Source organism: Schistocerca serialis, chromosome 10 (genome assembly GCF_023864345.2).
Source record: "Schistocerca serialis cubense isolate TAMUIC-IGC-003099 chromosome 10, iqSchSeri2.2, whole genome shotgun sequence".
In the NCBI taxonomy this organism is placed as follows: domain Eukaryota; kingdom Metazoa; phylum Arthropoda; class Insecta; order Orthoptera; family Acrididae; genus Schistocerca; species Schistocerca serialis.
Window position 1 is genome coordinate 249,643,531 of NC_064647.1, and position 27,100 is coordinate 249,670,630.

The 27,100-nt window shown below is 44.7% G+C and overlaps 1 protein-coding gene across 1 annotated transcript in view; it reads right to left on the reverse strand.

The window, feature by feature from the left end:
• The window catches only part of LOC126425185 (luciferin sulfotransferase-like), a 65,025-nt gene that overhangs the window by 31,151 nt on the left and 6,774 nt on the right, over window positions 1–27,100 (reverse strand). Inside the window, exons 2-5 of the mRNA XM_050088139.1 lie at window positions 25,902–26,115; window positions 17,338–17,437; window positions 17,107–17,251; window positions 8,268–8,388 (exon numbers count right to left, since the gene is read on the reverse strand). Coding sequence (XP_049944096.1) covers window positions 8,268–8,388; window positions 17,107–17,251; window positions 17,338–17,437; window positions 25,902–26,103 — 568 coding nt within the window. The 5' untranslated portion in view covers window positions 26,104–26,115. The remainder of the gene's footprint in view (window positions 1–8,267; window positions 8,389–17,106; window positions 17,252–17,337; window positions 17,438–25,901; window positions 26,116–27,100) is intronic.

The window sequence follows — 27,100 nt, forward strand, 5'->3', positions numbered from 1 at the left end:
TATAGGCTTGAACTGAATGCCAATATGGTGCCTCACAGCTCAATGGCGAAGGGAGATGACGTGCATGTGACGTAGGTGGCGTTGTGCCATCTCATTGGTCAACGCTCAGAATGACTGACATGCTGGATATTGCTCTGCACGTTCGTAGCGACTCCCGAACGTGCTGTTCCACAAGAAACTCGGCACGTTTAAAGCTCAGCGTTCGGATGCACGGTCCGTGTGCCGACGGCTTTAGCGTTGGTCGGAGACTGGCAGGAGCGTGGACTGCCGCTGACGCCACAGCACAGACGGCTGCGTCTGGCGTGGTGCCGTGGACTGCCGAAGAACGGTGTCGCAGTGTGTTCAGCAGTCAACAGTGGTTCAGCGAGAATGGAGGAAGCCTCGGGAGAGGCTCCACTCTAGCAATGTTTTCAAGAAGAGCGGCGGTGTTACTCCTGATGTGATGGTGCGGAAACCTCGAGGTACGTCCTCATCTCACGCCTGGTACTGACTGAGGGCAGTACGTCGAGGACACCATGCGTCCTCGTGTGCTACCCCTCGTGCGACAGTGTTGTGGTGCCATTTTTCAACAGGACAACGGTCGTCCAGCCCCGTGGCACGTGCCTCTACGAACTTAGTGCGCGATGTTGAGCCAGCAAAGCCCCTAATTCCGTCCGCAGTAGAACCTGTACGGGGCCGGCTCAGACTCCGCCCTAGTGTGAGTATCCAGGATGCTGTTGTGGGCGAGCTCACCTCTGGACAGGATACGACGGCTTCGTCACACTCTACCCAACAGAATCAGTCCTTGAATCCGGTCCTGAGAGGGTGCGACGTCACACCGAAGAAGTGAACTCACACTCTCAAGTTCTTTCTAAATTTGACTCGATTTTCTAATCGCGGAAATAACATAGCGTACCTTCCCAACGCGCGAAGCTTCACTTCCCTCCTCCGCTTCCGGGTGCTTCATTTTTACGAAGGTAATCCCAAAAGTAAGGTCTCCTATTTTTTTATAAGTACAGAAACCTATTTGTGCGGCAGTTGGTCACACATGAAGAGTGCTTCACGCGCTGTGTGTAAACATGCGCACGCCGCGCTGAGGCGCTCAGTCTTGACTCGGCAGCCGTTGAGAATGGAGCTCCCGTTGGATGTTACCGCCAAGTGCGAATTGCGCGCAGTTATCCGGTTTTTGAACGCAAAGGGCACTGCGCCGATTCAGATCCATCGCCAATTGACGGAAGTGCGTGCTGAGTCGTGCACGGATGTCAAAAATGTCCGTAAGTGGTGTAAAGAGTTTGCAGCTGGTCGGACCGAAATTCACGACGAACAAAGGTGCGGGAGACCGTCAATTTCTGAGGAGACAGTGCTCAAGGTTGAGCAAAGCATGCGTGAAGATCGGCGGATCACCCTGAATTATCTCTGCACGTTGGTTCCTGAGGTTTCCCGAAGCACCGCTCACAGAATTTTAACGGAAACATTGAACTACCGGGATGTGTGCACAAGGTGGGAGCCACGCATGCTGACTGAGGACCACACGCGGCAACGAGCTGATGCTTCCCGCGCATTTCTTCGCCGCCTTGCAGCCGAACAGGACAACTTTCTGGACTGGTTAGAAGAACATTTCGCCGGAAAGCGATTCAGCTCCGACGACGAGGAGAAAGAAGAGCTTCATAACTTTCTGAACAGCACGGCGGCGAGCTGGTATGACATGGGCATACAAAAACTGCCACAGCGTCTACAAAAATTCATCGACGGAAATGGTAATTATGTCGAAAAATAGCTAATGTTCAAGCTGTAAATTGATGCAAACCATTGTAGAAATAAACAGGTCTATGTGCTTATAAAAAAATAGGAGACCTTACTTTTGGCTTTACACTCGTATTTTTCGGACGGTGTATGTCCACACATGCTGTACCTACAGGGTCAGAGTCCCCAAAACAGAAGTTGCGGAATGGTGAATCTGCTTGCAGAGACGCGCACAGTGCGGTCACTGCTGTGTCTGTTGGTAGCGGACCACTGGACTGCGGGTGCACTGGACACGGTGCAGCGTCTCCACACGTCGCTCCACACGTCGCTCTCGTGCAGTGTGCACGCGCAGCTCCGTCCAGCGGCGATAACCACTTCGTCGAAAGTCCGCATTTCGGCGTCCGTGACAAATATGGGGTGACCTTACAACAACGCACTAACTTCTGTTTTGGGAAGACTGACAACAATGAAAGAAGCTTTTCTGAAAAAAGGAAATATATCACGATTTACTACAAATTTTAGTGTTAGGAACTCTTTTCTGAGGTGTAGCCTTCTACAGAAGTGACACGTGGACGATAAACAGACTGGACAAGAACAGGACAGAACCTTTTGATATCTGCTGCTACACACGAACGCAGAGGGTTCAGTGCGTGGATCGGATTACGAACCAACAGGTATTGGATCGAATCGGGAAGAAACGAAATTTGTGGCAAAACTCGACCAAATGAACAGATAGAGCAAGAAATTTTCATTTTGCTAATGGAAGGAAATGAGGCGGTTAGGAAGTGTAGGCAGAGTCCAAGGTTGGGTGTGCGGGGTGTTTTCGTCAGAGCGTGCAAAACTGTAAGAGGACGTACAGAATTCTCCACTGGACAGTTTGAGGTAGCCAACCTGGAGTCGGAGAGACCAGCTTGAGGAGATACGTATGTAAACTTGTCTACCGCTTTGTCTAACGTTGCTACTGTCCACCTTACTTACAACTAACATGCGCACAGGTTTACATGTACTGCGCTGTTTATTTACATGTATTTTTTTATCTCCTGCCAGGAAACAAGGAGACGTGCCCTATTACTAGGAAGTCATGATGCAGGTGTTGTTTACTTTACTTCCCCATAGGATGGCTCTGTTGAATCGTATTTACATTGTTCCATGTCAGAAATGTCGTGCTACAGAGGAATGCTGAAGATTAGATGGGTAGATCACATAGCTAATGAGGAGGTATTGGATAGAATTGGGAAGAAAAGAAATTTGTGGCACAATTTGACTAGAAAAAGGGATCGGTTGGTAGGGCATGTTCTGACACATCAAAGGATCACTAATTTAGTATTGGAGGGCAGTGTGGAGGGTAAAAATCGTAGAGGGAGACAAAGAGATGAGTACACTAAGCAGAAGGATGTAGGTTGCAGTAGGTATTTGGATATAAAGAAGCTTGCACAGGATAGAGTAGCATGGAGAGCTGCATCAAACCAGTCTCTGGACTGAAGACCACAACAACAACAACGATCATGGCAGAACGCGCTACAAATCAACGACAGACCCTTTCATTACTCTGTGGGATTCAGATACGTACAGCCCAATACGATGGAGCAGTACCGGTACTGTCTCGCAGCACTCACTGACATGCTCCTTGTGTGTGGGGAGGTACGTTGCAATGCCCTCGCTGCTGAAAGGCTGTACAGGGAACGATTTCCTAGCAGGCATCATCCGTCACGACGAGTGTTTATTTCTCTCGATTCACAAATGCGGCAGACTGATTCTACATCTACATCTACATCGATACTCTGCAAATCACATTTAAGTGCCTGACAGAGGGTTCATCGAACCACCTTCACAATTCTCTGTTATTCCAATGTCGTGTAGCGCGCGGAAACAATGATCACCTATATCTTTCCGTACGAGGTCTTGTAAGTAGGCTGTATAGGTTTTTTATTGGTAACGCCACGTAGCACTCTGTGTGAAAATCACTGACTGTGCTGTGTGCAGTCTGTGGCTGGTTTGCATTGTTGTTGGCTATTGTAGTGTTTGACAGTTAGATGTTAACAGCTCGTAGCGTTGCGCAGTTGGAGGTGAGCCGCCAGCAGTGGTGGATGTGGGGAGAGAGATGGCAGAATTTTGAGATATTAAGATGAGCGGACGATTGATATTGGATATCATGGATTGATATATATATATTATGACTTTTGAACACTATTAAGGTAAATACATTGCTTGTTCTCTATGAAAACCTTTCATTTGCTAACTATGCCTATCAGTAGTTAGTGCCTTCAGTAGTTTGAATCTTTTATTTAGCTGGCTGTAGTGGCGCTCGCTGTATTGCAGTAGTTCGAGTAACGAAGATTTTTGTGAGGTAAGTGATTTGTGAAACGTATAGGTTAATGTTAGTCAGGGCCATTCTTTTGTAAGGATTATTGAAAGTGAGATTGCGTTGCGCTAAAAATATTGTGTGTCAGTTTAGTGTCGATCAGAATAGGTAAAGAGCGAAATGTCTGAGTACGTTCAGTTCTGCTCAGCTGTTTGAAAATCAAATAATGGGAGAGGTTTATCAGCACAGTAATTCATTAATTTTTCTAAGGGGACGTTACACACTAATTTCCCTTATTTTATCGTGATGATCGTTCTTCCCTATGTAAGTCGGTGTCAACAAAATATTTTCGCATTTGGAGGAGAAAGTTGGTGATTCGATAGAAGAAACGAGGTAGCTGGCAACATGAGCACCACTCGCTCACCCGATCTTGAAGAGGAGGTGCCGGAACATGTTGTAGCGGACCCCACTACAAGGTCTCGTCGTATTGCGGGTAAAATGGGCGCTGCACGTACTAGGGCATGCCGAGTACTCCACGAACAACAGTTACACCCGTATCACCCACAACGAGTCCATGCAGTGACTGTGACTGACTTTTCACCAAGGACGGCGTTGTGTCAGGTTGCTGCAACAACGGGCTCACCGAAGAGATTTCCTCCAAACCGTGCTGTTTACTGACAAGGCCTCATTTGATCGTAATGGTATTTCGAACAGCACGAATAGCAATGCGTGGGATGAGGAAAACCCTCACGCTCTAGCAGAGTCACACCATCAGGTACGTTTTGCGCCGCGCGGGATTAGCCGAGCGGTCTCGGCGCTGCAGCCATGGACTGTTCGGCTGGTCCCGGCGGAGGTTCGAGTCCTCCCTCGGCCGTGGGTGTGTGTGTTTGTCCTCAGGATAATTTAGGCTAAGTAGTGTGTAAGCTTAGGGACTGATAACCTTAGCAGTTAAGTCCCATAAGATTTCACACACATCTGAACATGTGCTGCAGTTAATATCTGGGCTGGCACTGTACGCGACAGACTCACTGCGCCATATCTTCTGCCTGGCCGTGCTAATGGCCGCTTGTACTTGACGTTCGTGCAAAGAGGTCTACCTCAATTGTTGGAGAGCGAACCCTTGGCCGTTCGTGAGACGATGTGGATATAACATGACGGAGCACCGCCTCACTTCAGTGTGGATGTCCGCAACCATCTCATTGCTGTATTTCCTGGTCGCTGGATTGGAAAGGAGGTGCTATTCCACGGCTTGCGAGGACTCCTGACCTGAATCCCTTCCATTACTTCCTATGGGGATATCTAAAGTCACTCGTGTATGGGACCCCTGTGGATACGGAGATGGAATTAGTTGCCAGAATTGTAGCTGCGTCTGATGTAATTGGAAACAGACCAGGGATATTTGTCAGGGTGCGTCAGAACCTCATTCGCAGATGTCGTGCTTGCATTGAGGTTGATGGTCGTCAGTTTCGGCACATTTTGTAAGGTACAGTACAAATGGTACATTCATTGTGCCAATGATGGTATTTGAAGTTAACTGTAACTAATGTAAATAAGAAAGCACACAGTAATGCGATTTTATTCCTATTAACCCTCGAAGCTGGCATGTTCCCTGCCTGACATTGCACGCTGTCACGGAAACAGCCTGTATAGGCAGGGTCAAGTGAATGTGGGATGCGTAGCTACTCAGAGGTGAAGAGGCTTGCACAGGATAGAGTGGTGTGGACAGCAGCACCAAACCGGTCTTCGGACTGAAGATCACAACAAGTGCTGCAAAAAGTGTAATTCCTTCAATAAACATAACACATCAAAAGAAGTCAGTAGCTAGGGTAGAGCATACTAAGGTTTTGGGTGTACACATAGATGAGAATCTTAATTGGAAAATTCATATTTTGGATCTCCTAAAGCGACTAGGTTCAGCAACTTTTGCAATCAGGATAATTGCCAATTTTGAGGATGTAGAAATTAGTAAGCTAACATACTTTGCATACTTCCACTCTTTGATGTCATACGGAATAATATTCTGAGGCAACTCAACACTTAGGCAAAAGGTGTTCACTGCTAAAAAGAAAGTAGTTAGAATAATGTGTGAGGTTCGTAGCCGCTCATCTTGTATGGCTCAAATGGCTCTGAGCACTATGGGACTTAACTTCTAAGGTCATCAGTCCCTTAGAACTACTTAAACCTAACCAACCTAAGGAAATCACACACATCCATGCCCGAAGCAGGATTCGAACGTGCGACCGTAGCGGTCACGTGTTTCCAGACTGTAGCGCCTTTAACCGCTTGGCCACCCCGCTCATCTTGAATGCATCTGTTTAAAAGGTTAGGAATTCTTACAACTGCTGCACAGTACATTTACTCAGTAATGAAATTTTTTCTCAACAACATGGACCAGTTTAAAATCAACAGCAATATTCATGATTACAATGCTAGAAAAAAGAAAGACCTACACTATCCTTTACTTAACCTATCTTTGCCACAGAAAGGGGTAAAATATGCTGCTATAAAACTTTTTGATAAATTACCAGATGAAATAAAATGTCGGACAGACAGCAGTAATAGTTTCAAAAACAAATTGAAATCATACCTTCTCGACAACTCTTTCTATACCATAGATGAATTCTTGAATATGAGTAGCCGGCCGAAGTGGCCGTGCGGTTAAAGGCGCTGCAGTCTGGAACCGCAAGACCGCTACGGTCGCAGGTTCGAATCCTGCCTCGGGCATGGATGTTTGTGATGTCCTTAGGTTAGTTAGGTTTAACTAGTTCTAAGTTCTAGGGGACTAATGACCCCAGCAGTTGAGTCTCATAGTGCTCAGAGCCATTTGAACCATTTGAATATGAGTAAATAAATCTGGAGGGGAAAAAAAATATCTTGTTTCCTGTGCGCATTTCTTGTGCATTTGACACGTTCCACATCATAACGGTTTTCCGTGCTGTTGATCACTAGAACACGTAACTAACTAACAACGATTTGAAATATGATACAGAGTAATGGAAAATGAACGTGACAGAAAGAAAGTATTCCTGTGACAGAAGTAATGAGTTTATTTCAGAAATATATATATAGACTGAAAGGTTAACTGCCACTGCTGCTATGGACATTCACAGATGTTCGGTATGTGCTCCATTTGTGGCACGGCAGACGTCTCTCTGGCGCTGCATTTCCTACCAGGTCCGTTTGAACGTAGTCCGATCAACGGCCTTAACCCCGCCGACTGTACGGTGCTTTAACTGTTGTTCAGTCCTGCGGAAATGGGGGTACGGAAACCATATGCTACACATTCTCAAAACAAAAGAACCACTGGTGTAGTGTACGAGGTTAGGCCAACGTGACGAGGGTCCGTCCTGCTGCAAAACTAAGTACCTTTTCTGTCAGCTGAAGCATCGACGAGACAGAAAGCATACCGAGAAAGGCTATGCTTGTAACGGTAGGTTCCGCGAAGGAGGAAGAACCAAAGACTCTGTGGTTTATTAGCGCGTAGAAAACGTTAAGCTTCAGAGACTCACGTTCAGCTTCCAGAGAGGGATGCGGCATTACAAATTATGCTCTTTCACTTTGTCACTTCAGTGAAATGTGGCTTCGGCAGGAAACACAAGACTGTCTGCGAAACCGTCCGCCTCCAAACGTGCTTGAAAGTCTGTGCATAGTTTTCTCCGTTTCAGTTTATCGGCTGCTTTTAGCGGCTGCACCATTTAAGTTCTGTAAGCCTCGAACTGCAGACGCTTGCGCAACACACGCCACAATGTCGACTGCGACACGTCCACTTCCCTGCTGGCACGACTCGTGAACTTTCTGGGGTTTCTTTCTCAGATCGTGCGAATGTTTTCCACCACTTCATTCTCGACTGGTGGCCATCCTACGGTTATTCTTCTTGCTTACGCATCTTGACGGTGTGGTGCCACTTTATAGAAAAAGGCCCGAAAATATATTTCAACAAGGATTACTGATGATATTTTTTACGTATTCTATGACATCGTACTCCTCTTCTATGGCGGATGCCACCATTTCGAATACTAACGCCAGCGATAAACAACAACGGCGACTTTCCATTGCCTCATTGTTGCCAACCTAAGCTGTAAGAGCTAACCTTCCAGTGTATCTGGGTATTCCCGATATAAAGCCATTACTGCAGTCACAGGAACACTCTCTTTTTGTCCCATACTATTTGAATCACCCTCCACAGTACTTAATTTCATCGCTGCTGTTTAACAGGACATATCCGGGATTCTACTTCACTCACCACAGTCAGCGAGGAAACACTCGAGGAACTCATCCAGTGAGAGTTTGAGCCCGTGGATGAGGCAGTTGTGGTAGTAGAACGAGGTGGCGGCGTCTTTCGGACTTCTGGCGACGTATATGATCTGCAAAACAGACGAGACCGCCACTTGTGAAGGCATTGCTAATTACGCATATAATTTTTTTGTGAATTTCTTTAGATTTCTATTCTTTTTCTTTTGTTCATATGGGCATTTCTACTTGTGATTATGTAACATTCTCCTGTGGTTTTTAAATGTAAAGATGTAATTGTGATTATTTCGTTTGCCAACGGATAAATATATTTCTTGTTTTGTATCTGTCGTAAAGTTTGTAAAGTTCTCTTTTGGAATATTATTAAATATGAAAAATGCAGTCAATAACATTTATAAAGATTTATGTAATTTACGATAACGATATAACATCTATAGACAGGGGACAGCGATAGTGATATCGATAGTCGAAAGGTTGTTGTGTAGTAGATGGGATGGTGGATCGTGTGTCTGCTAAGCGTGCGCGGAAAAATGGTACTGTGTTTTATGAAAAGCATACGTAATTGTATGGACAGTGATACCGAACTATCAGATTGTTTATTCTCTTTACCACTGCGATATGTAATGCCATCGCCACCGAACTTTAAGAGCAGATAAACCGGTCACTTTGTTGTGGCCGACACGAACAGTGCTTTTATGCGAATGAACTTTGCTGGTATTGGTTTTGGGTGGTGAAACTGTTGTCTATCACATTCTATCAAGCCGTGAAAGTGAAGACTTTAACTGTGCAACACAAATGACATTCAGTCACGTCGTCGAAGTCTGAAATGCAAGAACAGAGTGGACATTGTTTACGGTGTGCTTCACACACAAGAACAATTCAATGAACTGTGTATTTGTGGCTAAGACTATATGAATGTGACGAACTGTGTAATTATGGACGATAGCGTCACGGACAGTGCATAAAGTGTAAAAATGAGCGATGTCTACGTAATGTACTTTGAAAGAGAGGACATGTCAACAACGGTCGTATACTGGCGTCTTGTGGTTTGTTAATCACCACGGGGTTAATGATACAGCTGTGCCGGAACTTTATTTGCGTTTCGCCGGAGAAGATTAACCAGCGGAACTGCCTGTATCCTGCTCTCATCATCGTAACCCGCCGACATCGTGCTGCCCAACGCAAAGCTTCGTATGCAACAAAAAGTTAATGGATTTCGCCGAACGCTATCCCCTGACCTAGAAACTTTCTTTCTCTATTAAAAGTATAAGAATTACAGACTGTATTCAAATAAATTCTTTGTTTGGTTTATGATTGCTTTCTGCTAACGAAACTAAAATTACAATCAGTGAATTAAAATTTGCGTGGTAGTCATTGTTGAAACACCAGTAAATACAGGGTTATTACAAATGATTGAAGCGATTTCGCAGCTCTACAATAACATTATTATTTGAGATATTTTCACAATGCTTTGCACACACATACAGGCATTCACAAATGTTCGACATTTGCCCCTGTAGTGATTCGGCAGACATCAAGCCGATAATCAAGTTCCTCCCACACTCGGCGCAGCATCTCCCCATCAATGAGTTCGAAAGCATCGTTGATGCGAGCTCGCAGTTCTGGCACGTTTCTTGGTAGAGGAGGTTTAAACACTGAATCTTTCACATAACCCTACAGAAAGAAATCGCATGGGGTTAAGTCGGGAAAGCGTGGAGGCCATGACATGAATTGCTGATCATGATCTTAACCACGACCGATCCATCGGTTTTCCAATCTCCTGTTTAAGAAATGCCGAACATCATGATGGAAGTGCGGTGGAGCACCATCCTGTTGAAAGATGAAGTCGGCGCTGTCGGTCTCCAGTTGTGGCATGAGTCAATTTTCCAGCATGTCCAGATACACGTGTCCTGTAACGTTTTTTTCGCAGAAGAAAAAGGGGCCGTAAACTTTAAACCGTGAGATCGCACAAAACACGTTAACTTTTGGTGAATTGCGAATTTGCTGCACGAATGCGTGAGGATTCTCTACCGCCCAGATTCGCACATTGTGTCTGTTCACTTCACCATTAAGAAAAAATGTTGCTTCATCACTGAAAACAAGTTTCGCACTGAACGCATCCTCTTCCATGAGCTGTTGCAACCGCGCCGAAAATTCAAAGCGTTTGACTTTGTCATCGGGTGTCAGGGCTTTTAGCAATTGTAAACGGTAAGGCTTCTGCTTTAACCTTTTCCGTAAGATTTTCCAAACCGTCGGCTGTGGTACGTTTAGCTCCCTGTTTGCTTTATTCGTCGACTTCCGAGGGCTACGCGTGAAACTTGCCCGCACGCGTTCAACCGTTTCTTCGCTCACTGCAGGCCGACCCGTTGATTTCCCCTTACAGAGGCATCCAGAAGCTTTAAACTGCGCATACCGTCGTCGAATGGAGTTAGCAGTTGGTGGATCTTTGTTGAACTTCGTCCTGAAGTGTCGTTGCACTGTTATGACTGACTAATGCGAGTGCATTTCAAGCACGACATACGCTTTCTCGGCTCCTGTCGCCATTTTGTCTCACTGCGCTCTCGAGCGCTCTGGCAGCAGAAACATGAAGTGCGGCTTCAGCCGAACAAAACTTTATGAGTTTTTCTACGTATCTGTAGTGTGTCGTGACCATATGTCAATGAATGGAGCTACAGTGAATTTATGAAATCGCTTCAATCATTTGTAATAGCCCTGTATAAACTTCTTCCTCTCATTAGAACTAATTCTCCTTGCATGTCAAAATTATTGTAGTTATTTTATGCCGTTTTATGTATTGTTATGAAACTAGATATATGACAGTGACTAATAAGAGTATTTTGTCGCGAAATATGGCTTCGCGCGAAAATTACGGCGACCGCCATAATTGCTTGCGTTCTGACCAATAACGTAAAAGCTGCTATTCCGGTATTGGTGCATTTCCTGACACGAGCGTGAATTATGAATGTCAATTGTCAAATCACGTAGGGACTGTTTACCCAGTAATAAAAGTTTTTGATATTGTATCGCTACGAGTCGTAGTATTAAGAGACACTGGTTATACTCAAAAGTGGGTAGATGTATGGTGAACCCCCCCTCCCCCCCCCCCCCCCCCCCAGTGTTCATGCGATTATTAACAGTATTGTGTGTGATTCACGAAATTTTGTCACTTTTTCTAAATCCTTTCAGATATTGTCTTAGATGTCTTTGAAGTTTCAGAGAATATATATACAATTTTGTCGGTTCAGGTTAATTTCAGAGCAGTTTCTCGTGAATATTAGAATTTTCAGTTCATAAACAAAGTTGGATCGTAACCAATTGAGAAGTGTAACAAAGAGTGTGATTTTCCAACTAGAATTTTGGATTACTTCACAGTTCAGATTTTGATAATTATTTTTCCTGTGGGTTGAAGTCGTCACACACTTCACTCTGGCGCCTGGGAGTGGCGTATATAGCACTCGTGCTGGGACTCTCTAAAGTGGCAGTCAAACGAAAACGAGACACATGGAAAAAAGTAAGTAGGCTGTTTACTCTTTCAAAAGCAATCGTAATAACTGTTAGTACATCTATCCCACTCTCAGACAAGACGGTCAGTGCCTTTTTAGAGAAATGTTTGCGGTTGTCTACGGAAGCATGATTGTACCGAGGCGTACACCTCTTCGCCCGAAGCAAATACACGGCCACGAATGTCTCTTCTCAGCGCTCCAGAAGTACGGAAATCGTATGGGGAGAAATCGTGACACTAAGTTGACAAGGTTGGTTCGTGTACGCCGCAGAAGAATCGCTGGGAAGTCAGTACACATCCTCCATACGATCCGGATCACTCCCCATGCGATTTCCATATTTCTGGAGTCCTGAAAGAAGACATTCGTGGCCCTCAATTTGCTTCGGACGAAAACGTGCATGCCTGGGTACAGTCACGGTTCAACAGGCAATGGCAAACATATCTCCATGAAGGTATTGACCATACTTCACAGTGGGTTACAACTATTAACACATACGGCGATTACTTTTGAAATGATAAATGGTTCTTTCCGTCTGTTTCGTTTTCATTGGACTGCCCCTTATACACGTACATTACCTGCATCTACATACATACAAGTATGTGACAAAACTCATGGGTTAGCAACATGCACGTATATAGAGGGCGGCAGTATCGAGTACACTAACTACACTGAAGCGCGAAAGAAACTGGTATAGACATGCGTATTCAAATACAGAGACATGTAAACAGGCAGAATACGGCGCTGCGGTCGGCAACGCCTATATAAGACGAGTGTGTGGCGCAGTTGTTAGATCGGTTATTGATGCTACAATGGCAATTTATCAAGATTTGACTGGGTTTAAACGTGCTGCTATAGTCTGCGCACGAGGGATGGGACACAGCATCTCCGAGGTAGCCATGAAGTGGGAATTTTCCCGTACGGCAATTTCACAATTGTACCCTGAATATCAGAAATCCCGTAAAACATCAAATCTCCGACATCGCTGCGGTCGGAAAAAGATCCTGCAAGAGAATCGTTCAACGTGACAGAAGTACAACGCTTCCACAAATTACTGCAGATTTCAGTGCTGGGCCATCAGCAAGTGTCAGCGTCCGAACCATTTAACGAAACACCATCGATATGGGCTTTCGGAGCCGAAGGCCCACTCGAGTACCCTTCATGACTACACGACACAAAGCCTTACGCCTTGCCTGGGCCCGACATTGGACTGTTGATGCCTGGAAACATGTTGCGTGGTCGGACGAGTCTCGTTTCAGTTTGCATCGGACGGATGGACGTGTACGGGTATGGTGACAACTTTATGAATCCATGGACCCTGCATGTCGGGAGAGGACTGTTCAAGCCGGTGAAAGGCCTGTAATGGTGTTGAGCGTATCCAGTTGGAGGGATATGGGACCCCTGATACGTCTAGACTCTGACAGGTGACACGTACGTAAGCATACTGTCTGATCACCTGCATCCATTCATGTCCATTGTGCATTCCGACGGGCAATTCCAGCAGGACACCCCACACGTACAGAATTGCTACACAGTGGCTCGAGGAACACTCTTCTGAGTTTAAACACTTCCACTGGCCACCAAATTTCCCAGACGTGAATATTATTGAGCGTATTTAGGATGCCTTGCAAAAAGAGATCTACACCCCCTCGTATTCTTACGGATTTATGGGCAGGCCTGCAGGATTCATGGTGTCATTTCCCTCCAGAACTACTTCAGACATTAGTCGAGTGCACGCCACGTCGTGTTGCGGCACTTCTGCCTGTACGCGGGGGCCCTACACCATATTAGGCCCCAGTTGTCACATGCTGCATTTATCCTACAAACTTTTCAGCTACTATCATACTTTCGGAGTTATTCTAGATGGCAATAGTTAGTGAGTCACCCTGTATATCGTATCTTGTTAACAGTATCAACTTATTCCCAAGAATTAAGAGCTTTCACTCAGTTAATATTAAGCAGAAATCCAATGTGCATTTTTACCGCACGTCTTTCACCTTTCTGCGGAAGGCGCTCAGTTTTAAGCTGCATCCATTTTCAATGAGCTATCACAAGAATTCAAACCGCAATCTAGAGTTCGCCTTACCCGTTGCTTGTGTAATCTGATCATTCCGTTTGAGATCATTTCGAATAGTCACACCCAGATACTTGACTGATGTTACCGCTTCGAAAGACTGGGCATTTATTTTGTACTCATACATTAATGGGGATTTTCGCCTTGTTATACGCAGTAGGCTACACTTACTAATATTGAGAGATAACTGCCAGTCATTACACGACGCATTTATTTTCTGCAAATCCTGATTGATTTGTACACAACTTTCGTGTGATACTACTTCCCTGTAGACTACAGCATCATCGGCAAACAGTCTAAGGCCGCTGTCAATACCATCAACCAGATCGTTTATGTAAATCTTAAAAAGTAGCGGACCTATTAGGCTGCCCTGGGGCACACCTGAAGTTACTCTTGTTCCTGTTGAAGTTACCCCGTTCAGGACGACATACTGCTCCCTGTCTGTTAGAAAACTTTCTATCCAACCGCATACGTCATCGCATAGACCGTAAGCGCGCACTTTTTGTAGCGAGCGACAGTGCGGCAGTGAGTCGAACGCCTTTGGAAAGTCGAGAAATATGGCATCAACATGGGAGCCGGTAGCTACAGCCTGTTGTATATCATGCACAAAGAGGGCCAGCTGTGTCTCGCATGGGCGCTGTTTCCTAAAACCATGCTGGTTTCTGCAGATGAGCTTCTCAGAGTCTAGAAAGGTCTTTATGTCTGCACACAAAGTATGTTCCACGATTCTACAGCAAATCGATGTCAGTGAAATTGGCCGGTACAGGAACCCTGTTTACGATGACTACAGCTACAAAGGTGACGATACCATGTTAGGTACTGTTCACTGCGAGCGGAATATCGCATCTAATAGCTAACACTTGGTTCAAGAATCATGAAAGAAGGTTGTATACATGGAAGAACCCTGGAGATACTAGAAGGTTTCAGATAGATTATATAATGGTAAGACAGAGATTTAGGAACCAGGTTTTAAATTGTAAGACATTTCCAGGGCCATATGTGGCCTCCGACAACAATCTATTGAATATGAACTGTAGATTAAAACTGAAGAAACTGCAAAAAGGTGAGAATTTAAGGAGATGGGACCTGAATAAACTGACTGAACCACAGGTTGTACAGAGTTTCCGGGTGATCATAAGGGAACAATTGACAGGAATGGGGGAAAGAATAACAGTAGAAGAAGAATGGGTAGCTTTGAGGAATGAAATAGCAAAGACAGCAGAAGATCAAGTAGGTAAAAAGACGAGGACTAGTAGAAATCCTTGGGTAACAGAAGAGATACTGAATTTAACTGATGAAAGGAGAAAATACAAAAATGCAGTAAATGAAGCAGGCAAAAAGCAATACAAACGTCTCAAAAGTGAGATCGACAGGAAGTGCAAAATGGCTAAGCAGGGATGGCTAGAGGACAAATGTAAGGATGTAGAGGCTTATCTCACTAAGGGTAAGATAGATACTGCCTACAGGGAAATTAAAGAGACCTTTGGAGACAGGGGAACCACTTGCATGAATATCAAGAGCTTTGATGGAAACCCAGTTGTAAGCGAAGAAGGGAAAGCAGAAAGGTGGAAGAAGTATATAGAGAATCTATACAGGGGCGATGTTCTTGAGGACAGTATTATGGAAATGGAAGAGGAGGCAGATGAAGATGAAATGGGAGATATGATACTGCGTGAAGAGTTTGACAGAGCACTGAAAGACTTAAGTCGAAACAAGGCCGCGGAAGTAGACAACATTCCATTGGAACTACTGACGGCCTTGGGAGAGCCAGTCCTGACAAAACTCTACCATCTGGTGAGCAACATGTATGAGACAGGCGAAATTCCCTCAGACTTCAAGATGAATATAATAATTCCAATCCCAAAGAAAGCAGGTGTTGACAGATGTGAAAATTACCGAACTATCAGTTTAATACGTCACAGCTGCAAAATACTAACGCGAATTCTTTACAGATGAATGGAAAAGCTGATAGAAGCCGACCTCGGGGAAGATCAGTTTGGATTCAGTAGAAATGTTGGAACACGTGTGGCAACACTGACCCTACGACTTATCTTAGAAGAAAGATTAAGGAAAGGCAAACCTACGTTTCTAGCATTTGTAGACTTAGATGAAGCTTTTGACAGTGTTGACTGGAGTACTCTCTTTCAAATTCTAATGGTGGTAGGGGTAAAATATAGGGAACGAAAGGCTATTCACAATTTGTACAGAAACCAGATAGCAGTTATAAGAGTCGAGGGACATGAAAGGGAAGCAGCGGTTGGGAAGGGAGTGAGACAAGGTTGTAGCCTCTCCCCGATGTTATTCAATCTGTATATTGAGCAAGCAGTAAAGGAAACAAAAGAAAAGTTCGGAGTAGGTATTAAAATCCATGGAGAAGAAATAAAAACTTTGAGATTCGCCGATGAATTTGTAATTATGTCAGAGACAGCAAAGGACTTGGAAGAGCAATTGAACGGAATGGACAGTGTCTTGAAAGGAGGATATAAGATGAACATCAACAAAAGCAAAACTAGGACAATGGAATGTAGTCGAATTAAGTCGGGTGATGCTGAGGGAATTAGATTAGAAAATGAGACACTTAAAGAACTAAAAGAGTTTTGCTTTTTGGAGAGCAAAATAACTGATGATAGTCGAAGTAGAGAGAATATAAAATGTAGACTGGCAATGGCAAGGAAAGCGTTTCTGAAGAAGAGAAATTTGTTAACATCGAGTATTGATTTAAGTGTCAGGAAGTCGTTTCTGAAAGTGTTTCTATGGAGTGTAGCCATGTATGGAAGTGAAACATGGACGATAACTAGTTTGGACAAGAAGAGAATAGAAGCTTTCGAAATGTGGTGCTACAGAAGAATGCTGAAGATTAGATGGGTAGATCACATAACTAATGAGGAGGTATTGAATAGAATTGGGGAGAAGAGGAGTTTGTGGCACAACTTGACTAGAAGAGGGGATCGGTTGGCAGGACATGTTCTGAGGCATCAAGGTATCACCAATTTCGTACTGGAGGGCAGCGTGAAGGGTAAAAGTTTTAGAGGGAGACCAAGAGATGAATACACTAAGCATATTTAGAAGGATGTAGGCTGCAGTAGGTACTGGGAGATGAAGAAGCTTGCACAGGATAGAGTAGCATGGAGAGCTGCATCAAACCAGTCTCAGGACTGAAGACCACAATAACAACAACAGTGTAATTGGCGGTGGGACTCGGCACCTGAAACATGCTGATGGAATCCACGACACTACTGCAGCAGAGCCCCCTTTACCTTGGGCTTGACGGTCCACAGCTGGCTGGGGAGGAGCGCCGGCGGCAGGTGGCTCTTGACGAGTCTGGGCGGCGGCTGGTCCGCTGCCTGCCTGATGGTGTCCGGCGCCCCCTGCCTGGCCGCCGCGGGCACCAGGCTCACGTGTCTGCCGGCAACAGTAAACACGGGGCCTGCGGTCAGCAGTCTTACAAAGGAGCCGCCGTTCCGACACTTCACTCTGCGGGTACTCACTCGAGGTACGGGAACCGTTTGGTGATGCACATCTCCTTAGCGGCCTCGAAGTCCAGGTCGTTCATCAGAAGCCACACCAGCTCCTGCGTCCAGGTCGTACCTGTCGAATGAGCGTGCTCAAATAGTCACCATTTGCCACATCGGTGAGGAAACGGTGAGGTTTAAGATTCCTCACGTGCCAAGTTTTCACGGAAATTTTAATATTATTTTCGTATCTAGAGAGCGGTGTAATCGATGCAATCATACAATGAAGGCTTTCACGACCGGACGGTACTGTTGTTGATAATTCTTCCGGGTTATATGGCCGTGGTCCATGGAATTCTTTTATTCCTAACGTTTCGTCCAATACTACGTTGGACATCTTCAGAGGTATGACTGGTCCTGCTGAGTCCTGCCGACTGACGAGTCGGGCGTCGGAGAGCGGCCTAAATACCGAGCAAAGTGGGCGTGGCCTAGCTCGCACATAGTAGCAGAGAGAAAACTAGTCAAGGATAAAATGTAACTATCGATAATAGTCCGTCATAGATAAAAATCACTTATCGATTTTGTAACGGCACTGTCCATATCTCGCTTAATTTCAAGGCCTCTTCTTTTCTATTAAAATTATCTTCATGTTTATAAATTTCAATAGCCTCTCTGTACAGTCGTGGATAATAGTTCGTGGTAGCACTTAAAACTGTAGGTTCAGAAAACTTAACTACATGGTCACCTGACTGAAGTGCATGTTCCGCAACGGCCGATTTATCTATTTTTCCCAGTCGGCAAAGACTTTTATGCTCTTTTAGCCTCGTATTCACACTTCTTTTCGTAGTACCATCTTGCCACAAGTACACGGAATTTTATACACACCGCTAGATGATAATGGTGGCCTTCTATCTTTAACAGAACGGAGTACTTGTCCTATTTTTCTGGTAAGTTTGATTACCGGTTTCACTCTAAGTTTCAACAAAATTTTGCCGATTCGATCTGTAACCTTACTAATGAAAGGTAAAGACACCGTGTTCTTCCATTGCTGTGTACCATCCTTTTCCTTTAGCCTGCTGTAATTAGGTCTTAAAACTCTATTAATTTCTTTGTTTGAGTAACCATTCTTTTCGAAGGCCTGTTTCAGATGATTCAGTTCCGTATCCTGATCTTCCGGCGTACAAATCCGTTTTGCCCTGTCCACTAAACTTTTGATTACACCTCTTTTTTGCTGTGGGTGATGATTGGAGTTCTTATGTAAGTATCTATCAGTATGTGTGCTCTTCCGAAACACTTTATGTTTTAGACTGCCATCGCTAGGCGGGACTCAGCAGGACCAGCCATACCTCTGAAGATGTCCGACGTAGTATTCGACGAAACGTTAGGAATAGAATAATTCCGTGGACCACGGCCATATAACCCGGAAGAATTATCACCAACAATCGATGCAATCGTTTCTGAGCCTACGGCACATCTGCTGGCTGAAGCTTAGAGTAAAAGTAATCTTCGAATGATGTAGCTGAATTGTGCGTCGGCAGTGTTAGGTACTCTGAGCCCTTGTGAGGCAAACTGAGGATCGACTTGATTCAGAAGTAGCGGCTCCGGTCTCGTAAACTGACAAAAGGGCCGGGAGAGCGGTGTGCTGACCGCGCGCTCCTCCGTATCTGCCTGTGGGCGGAGGATGACACGGCGGCCGGTCGGTCCCGTTGTGGCTTCTGGTGGTGTTTAGACTAGTGTTACGTACTGTTTGCACGGGGCTGATAGATCGGGTCGAGTCGAATCAGTACAGTGGTGTCCAGTCAGCTGAAGTCGTGTTGTGCAGTATGGAATGGAGTAATGGCGTCAGTGTGTACCGGAGCAACGGTGGTTAGTGAGGTAGTGGACGAGTGTTACTAAAAAGTAACTTTGGCCCACGACTTCGTCCGCGTGGATCTCGAGTCCAAAACAGTGAAGAATTGCTGTGTTTGTAAGCAAAGATACCGATATTTGAAGTATGAAATACCAGTAGACCTCGATAGCAGAACAGCCTAGTGTTGTACTTAAAGAAATTACGAAAATTATAGGATCTGTGCTTACACACACTGCAATTCTTTACCATTGGCCATTTTGACAGTTTAACCTTAATTTTTTTATATCTGTTTTTCTCACCGATAATAAGCTCCAAGGTTTTTCAAAATTCTTGAGGGGTCGAGATCCACATGGACGAAATCTCTGGCAAGGCATTATTACTACTCGACAATCTTATCAACTATAATTGTTACACCAGTTGATGAAAGAGTTGACGAATGAAAGAAGTTAAACGAACGAAGACACTAATACGAAATCACAAAAAGTGTATTACTCACTTATATCGATAAGACACGATGGAGACCTCTGAAGAAACGTATTAAATTGATTTTTAGTGTTAAATCGACAAACTTAAGACCGATAATAGATTTTTTAGTGTCAACTCGACAAACTTGTCAATGATAATAGTAGTGCCAACTCGATGAAACTTATCAACGATAAGTAGTTTCTGCGTGATGCTCCTACAAACTAACGGTCAAACAGACAAACAAACAAATAAACAAAAATTTTAAAACTAGTTCTTTAGGCTTGTATTGCAGTTATAAGTTAAATGTCTCCTATGTAGAAACATTGGCCAGTTACAGTTTTATTATATGTATAGATGTGTAAATATGTTGTGCTGTGTTTTGCTGCTAACCCAAGTATTCATAAATGCTAGAGTTCGATAATCCTGTGAGTAACTTTTAATTAGAACCGTCGTTCACGTCCGTTCATAATAACCACAACAAATTAATTGGAAGCTGGACCGCATTTTCAGTAGCTTGTACCATGAGACCAAGATGAAAGCAGACAGGTGGCGTCTTAAGGTGTAAAGAAGGCAGGGTTGCCAACCGTCCCATACAGTAAGGGATTTCTCGTACTTGGAGGTTACAATAGTTATCCCTTATGGGCCTCCTAAACGGTGCTAAAATCTCATATTTATCTTATACGTGTAACTCATTTGTCGAAGATAAATTACTGTACGTCGCTAATCAAAACACAAAAGTGTGAATTTGTCTTTCAACACGTCTATTGGAATCACAATACTTTTCTGTTACTAGACAATGCATTTAAGTTAGAGTTTGCCTAATTTAATCTGTCTGTTGCTAATACTTTGAAGTCTGAAAAGTTATAACAACAAATGAACGATGCTGTAATTAATACAGCCAATACTAGATGCAGCTCCGGCCCAACGGTAATTAGCGGGTACACATTACACGCCAATTGCCAATGGTCAAAACTCGACATTAGTTGTTTGTTGTAGGAATGCGATTAACATCGAAGTAATAATGTCTAATTCACTTCTTAAGCGAGTTAAACGGCTATGTGTTTATATAGTGTAGAAAGACGAGAAAAGAAATCTATCTCTAGCTGGCACCTGTCATAACAATTCGTTCAAAGAGGAATGCGCAAGTTTAAACTTATAGTTACAGTTGTAATGATTTTTTTAATTTGTTGAGAATGACAAGAAACTGTTCACTAAAGGAAAAAAAAAACAATTAATCCCATTTTGTCAGAGTTTAGCCTCATGATGGGACGATATATGTTAACGTTCAAAGTTTAACATTTTGAATCTTAATCAGTAAAACGGAGTCGTTACTCATTCGGATTTTCACCACCTCATTTTCAACTTATGAATAGATAAGACAACAGACGTTTTGAGTTAGATGTGGCGTACCGAAGAGAACTTACACATGCTGCATTGGACAAAACATACAATAAACTAAAAATTCCGATTCCAAGAACATCTCGACTCTTTCAGAGCAGGTGAGACTTATAAATATCCTCTAGTTGCCCGTGTCCCAGAAACAGGCCGCAGATTCAAAAATCATTTGCTTCATACATTACCCAAAAGTTCGCCCATGCCCAGCATACAGGAGCTAGAAGTAGCCGCTAATAACATCAATAACGAAAGAGAGTTGCTGAATGAAACGACTGAATTAAAAACTAAAACTTTTTCCAGCAACTGTTTCGAGGTGATCACATAATAAGTGCGTAGCAGTAACACACTCTTAGAATAAAAAACTACAAAAATATGGAAACACGAAAAACGTATTACCATTCCTAATTCCGTTTAGGGAACCCGTTGGTATTCAAACAAACTTCGAGTGCTGTCGGAAATAATAAATACAGGTTGTGCTGTGTCAGAAGCACGAATTCTGCCAGGCACTTTATTGTGAATTGCAGAGTAATCACGTAGATGTAGAGTCCGTTCGCCATTACAGTTGCTGACCATCCGATCCGGTAAATGGCCAATAACACCAGTTGAACACAATAATCATACTTGTATTAAAAGGCGATAAAACATGTTCTAGATGACCGCAGCGCGCCGCAGAGAAAACAGCAAACACTTTGGCTGCCTCGGTTACGAAAGCATCCAGCATACTAGCACCAACAATTTGGCCACGCTGGAATTTACTTTGCTCCGACATAAGGCACTAATAGTGTTTTCACCACGACTGATATCTGCAACGTATTGAGGACCAGGGGGAACCGACCGACCACCGTGTCATCCTCTGACAACGGAGTCCACCGGATGCACTGTGGAGGGCCGTGTGGTCAGCCCACCACCCTCTCGGCCGTTGTCGGTTTTCGTGACGTTAGACTTTCTGCTTCTCAGTCAAGTAGTTTCCCCAGCTGAACTCACGAGACAGAGGGTACCCTGTTCCAGTCCTCCCGCCGAGGACAAAACCCGGCCAGTATCGGAAAACGAATGCGGGTCCTCCGGAAGGCAGCCAGACACTCTGATCACTGAGCTACACCTACGTGTACGTACATACTCAACAAGCCATCACTAGCGATTTCCTTGCACGGTCCACTCACCAACAGAGCGAGGGAAAAACAACTGTACTTATGGCACCGTACGAGCCCCAATCTCTCTTATCTTAGGGTAAGTCCAGGATGAGACGTAGTAGTGGTGTAGTTCACAAATGCGCCGCTGGAGAGCAGCTCAAGCTACCTGCGAGGCCCTCTTTCAAGAACAAACGTGGTGCAAAAGTGTTGCTGACATTTTCATCTTAGTTCTGGTGAGACGAAAAGTTTTATTGTGTAGCCATACAAGTATAGTATTAACGCTTAGTTTGCGCAATATTGATGCAGTTTTTTTTTCCTACATGCGAGCTTTACAAATACAATTAACACGATTCCGCTATCTGCAGGTATGAGTGAGGGTGGTTCGTCTCCCCCAGACAGTCGGGAGAGATGGACCAGTACTTATTTGAGAGAGATGGACCACTTGCCTTAATGTGTGAGAGGTGGAATACAGCTACATTTAGTTACAAGGGATGTGGAACAACCCCACTGAAGAGGGCCGAAGTCCCGGACTATGCTTATTTGCCGCAAGATATGTCTGTGCCAACAAATGGAAGAACAGAATCTCACACACAGGCCAACGAACCACTTCAAAGGTCATCAAAAGACCTGCTGATCCAAAGCTCGTCAGAAGTGTTATCTATACAAGGCAATTTCTTCCACTTACACAACTGCGGACTCCACTCCTGCTAAACGTAAAACATCTAAGTTTACCATCTCAAAACTGGCTACTCCTAAACCAACACAGAGAAAACTTTTGGAAGAAATATCATCTGTTCCATGCATTAATAAAACCATGAATTTTAAGAAGAAGGCAGTCACTGCGCCCAAAGGGCTAAACTATGCTGAAAATATTGAAACGGTAAAGAAATAGGCGGATAACAGCAGAAAGGAAACATAAAAAAGGCACAAAAAGCTAACCAAGGAGAAATACTAGTGAAGAGAAAAATAAAGTGAAGAAGCTAAAACAGAAAAATAGTGTAAATAGCTCATCGTATTCATCAGATGTAGATATTGTAGGAGATTACGAAAATAACGTTGATGAATGGGGTGAAGATGAATCTGTTGGGTGTGGCGAAATCTATTACGAAACTAATAAAATTGACGATTGAATTCAGTGCATTTCCTGTTTACGGAGGCCACATGAATATTGTTGACTCTTTTCTTCATGTACAGCCTTTTCTTACGGTCCATCTCTCAGAGTACGCTGGTCCATCTCACTGCTGCACCTATGGGTGAGACGGAGCTCTCACGTATGTTTTCCTTTTACCATACCTCTTGTATTCTAAGCGGCAGTGCCTCAATAAGGCGTTGTGCTTAAGTTTATATGACACTATATACGAACATGCTGCCTGAAGTTGAAAAGTTGAGAAACACACAAAGTTTATGCTGAAGAAGAAAAGTGGCCCGACTTTCCCAGACTTACCCTACCTTCGTGGTCCTTACGCGAAATGTACTTTGGTTGCAGTAGAGTCGTCCTGAAGGTAGCTTCAAATGCCGGTTCTCTAAATGTTCTCAGTAGTGTTCGCCTTCCCTCTTTCGGGATTCCCATCTGAGTTCCTGAAGCGTCTCCGTAACACCTGCTTGTTCATCGATCCTGCCGGTAACAGTTCAAGTAGCCCGCCTCTGAATTGCTTCGATGTCTCCCTTCAGTCCGACCGGAAGGGCATCCCAGACACTCGAGCAGCACTCAAAAGCGAATCGCAACCACACCATCCCAAAATTCTGCCAACAAACCGAAGTCGGCCATCCACTTTTCCTACAACCATTCTTATGTGCTCGTTCCATTTCGTTTTGCAACGTTGTATCCAGATATTTAAACGACATGACTGTGTCAAGCAGGACATTAGTAATGCTGCATCCGGAAATTACGCGTTTGTTTCTCCTACTCATCCGCATTAACTTACATTTTTCTACATTTAGAGACAGCTGTCATTCATGACAGCAGCCAGAAATTTCGCCCAACTCACCTTGTGTCGTTCTACAGTCACTCAAGGACGACGACCTCCCGTACACCACGGCGTCATCAGCAAACAGCCGCAGATTCCTGCTCACGCTATCACATCATTTACGTATGCAGACAACAACACCGCTCCTGTCACACTTCCCCGCGGCACTCCTGACGATACCCTTGTCTCTGATGAACACTGGCTGTCGAGGACAATCTACCGGATTCTGTTACGTCAAAAGTCTTCGAGCCACTGGCATATCTGTGAACCTTTCCCATACGTACCGTTCGTACCTCCTTTAACAGTCTGCAGTGGAGCACGGTGTCAAGCGCTTTCCGTAGATCTAGGCATATAGAATCTTCCATTGCCGTTCATCCGTGGTTAGCACATTATCGTGTGAGAAAAGACGAAGCTGTGTTTCACTCGATCGATGCCTTCTAAAACCGTGAAGATTTCTGGACAGAAGCTTTCCCATCTAAAGGAAATTTGTTACATTCGATCCGACAATATGTTAAAGAATTTGGGTGCGAGCTCATGTTAAGGATATTGGTCTATAATTTGGCAGGTCCGTGCTCCTACACTTCTTATATACACGAGTGATTTTGGTTAGAAAATCGAGTGAACTGACTGAGCAGCCCTGATGTAATACGACATCGAAAGTCAATTTCAGAGTCATTTAAGACAACCAGAGTCGCCTCTTTCGTTGTGTCCTCATAAAGGTGATCAGGTAAAGGTGACGGGAAATGAAACAAGTGGATGGAATACGATTGGGGTGCAAGAAGAGGAATACAGAAATACTGTTGGGGTTGTAGAAAAATATCCGCTACCAGTCACAATAAAAGGTTGTTTATTCGTCACACGACCGGTTTCGGGCTTGCGCCCATCTTCAGGTGTTTATAAATTCATGTACATGTTTGTACAGTTGGAGATCAAAAAAGATGAAGCACCATTATTACGCTTGTGCTGTGGTGATAGTTTTGCCACTTGGTTACACACTTACAGTCGTTTTCACGTCCATATATCAGTTTTACCAAGTACCATATTACACTATTATGATGTGCACTCGTGAAATACGCTATGTTTACATACAAACATGTGGGCTGTGGTCAAAGAAACCGGTCGTGTGACGAATAAACAACCTTTTATTGTGACTGGTAGCGGGTATTTTTCTACAACCCCATAAAGGAACAGTCACGGAGTTCGACAGCATCCACTATGGATAAAATTCAGAAATAGTTATTTGCAGACAATGTTGCGATTTTGTCGCAATCATTAGAAGACACGGGGAATTCAACCATCCGACACAGAAATAAACAGGTTTACAACTCTCTATCGAGGAAGCACAGTATATGACGAACATCAAGAATGTCCTACATTGGTGACATTAGAAGGAGGGAAAATGTAGAACGTGGAGAGATTTAAAAACCTAGGACAATGGACACAAACTGGTGTAACAGAAAAAAAGTGTTATGGGACCAAGAAGAAAGAAGGTGAATGTTGCACTCAAACTCATTATGAAGGTGTGCGACAATAACAACTTACGGATGAATACAAAATTAAAACATTATCGGCGATCTGCCCTGAAGCCTTGTATGCTGCAGAAAGCCGAACCTTCAAGAACAGGATTATGTAGAAAGCTGGGACTTGTACGATGAAGGATTCTCAGCCTCGAAATGTCTCCTCGACGCGAAACAGCAGGAAGTGACGTCACAAAAGTCGTGCGATGGGGAACTGCCCGTTCCCCGCGAGTCTAAAGCGTCAGCTCAACAAGGACCTTTTCCTTTCGAGACTGACCTGACTTGGGGAAGGTGACGAGCCAGACGTCGTCCTGCCTGACGGGGAAGTCGTGGATGCGCTGAGCGTCCAGCAGGAACTCTGCGGGCATGACGAGGCCGCCGGGCCGCGTCACCACGAAGCCGTCCCCGTAGCGGTGCTCGAACCCGGCACTCAGGCGCTCCGCCAGCGGATGCCGCAGCCGCTCCCCACTCACCGACATCGTGCCTTCTCACTGCACACAAACAGCAGAGCGCCTCTGACGTTGCGTCAGACAATGGCGCCAACACTTCCTACATACACCGTAATAAGACCGAAAAAGAAACGATGCACCGCGAAGGAATCATACGAATGGGGCCGAAATCGGTAGATACAGAAAAACTGGGCGATTTATTCGAGAGAAAGAGCACCACAAACTAATAAAGCCAACAGCGCGTTGGCCCACCTCTGGCCCTTGCTGAAGCACTTCTTCGGCTTGACAGCGGTTGACAGAGTTGTTGGATGCCCATCTGAGGGAAATCGTACCCAAATTCTGTCCAATCGGCGCGTTACATCGTCAAATCCCCGAGCTGGCTGGAGGGCCCTGCCCATAATGCTCCAAAGGTTCTCAATTGCAGAGAGATCCGGCCGACTTGCTGGCCAGGGCAGGGTTCGGCAAGCAACAGTAGAAACTCTCGCCGTGTGCGAGCGGGCATTGTCTTGCTGAAATGTAAACAAATGATGGCTTCCAGAATGATATTTTACTCTGCAGCGGAGTGTGCGCTGATATGAAACTTCCTGGCGGATTAAAACTGTGTGCCCGACCGAGACTCGAACTAGGGACCTTTGCCTTTCGCGGGCAAGTGCTCTACCAACTGAGGTACTGAAGCACGACTCACGCCCGGTACTCACAGCTTTACTTCTGTCAGTATCTCGTCTCCTACCCTCCAAACTTTACAGAAGTTCTTCTGTGAACCTTGCAGAACTAGCACTCCTGAAAGAAAGGATACTGCGGAGACATGGCTTAGCCACAGCCTGGGGGATGTTTCCAGAATGAGATTTTCACTCCGCAGGTAGGAGACGAAATACTGGCAGAAGTACAGCTGTGAGTACCGGGCGTGAGTCGTGCTTCGGTAGCTCAGTTGGTAGAGCACTTGCCCGCGAAAGGCAAAGGTCCCGAGTTCGAGTCTCGGTCGGGCACACAGTTTTAATCTGCCAGGAAGTTTCAAATGATGGCTTGT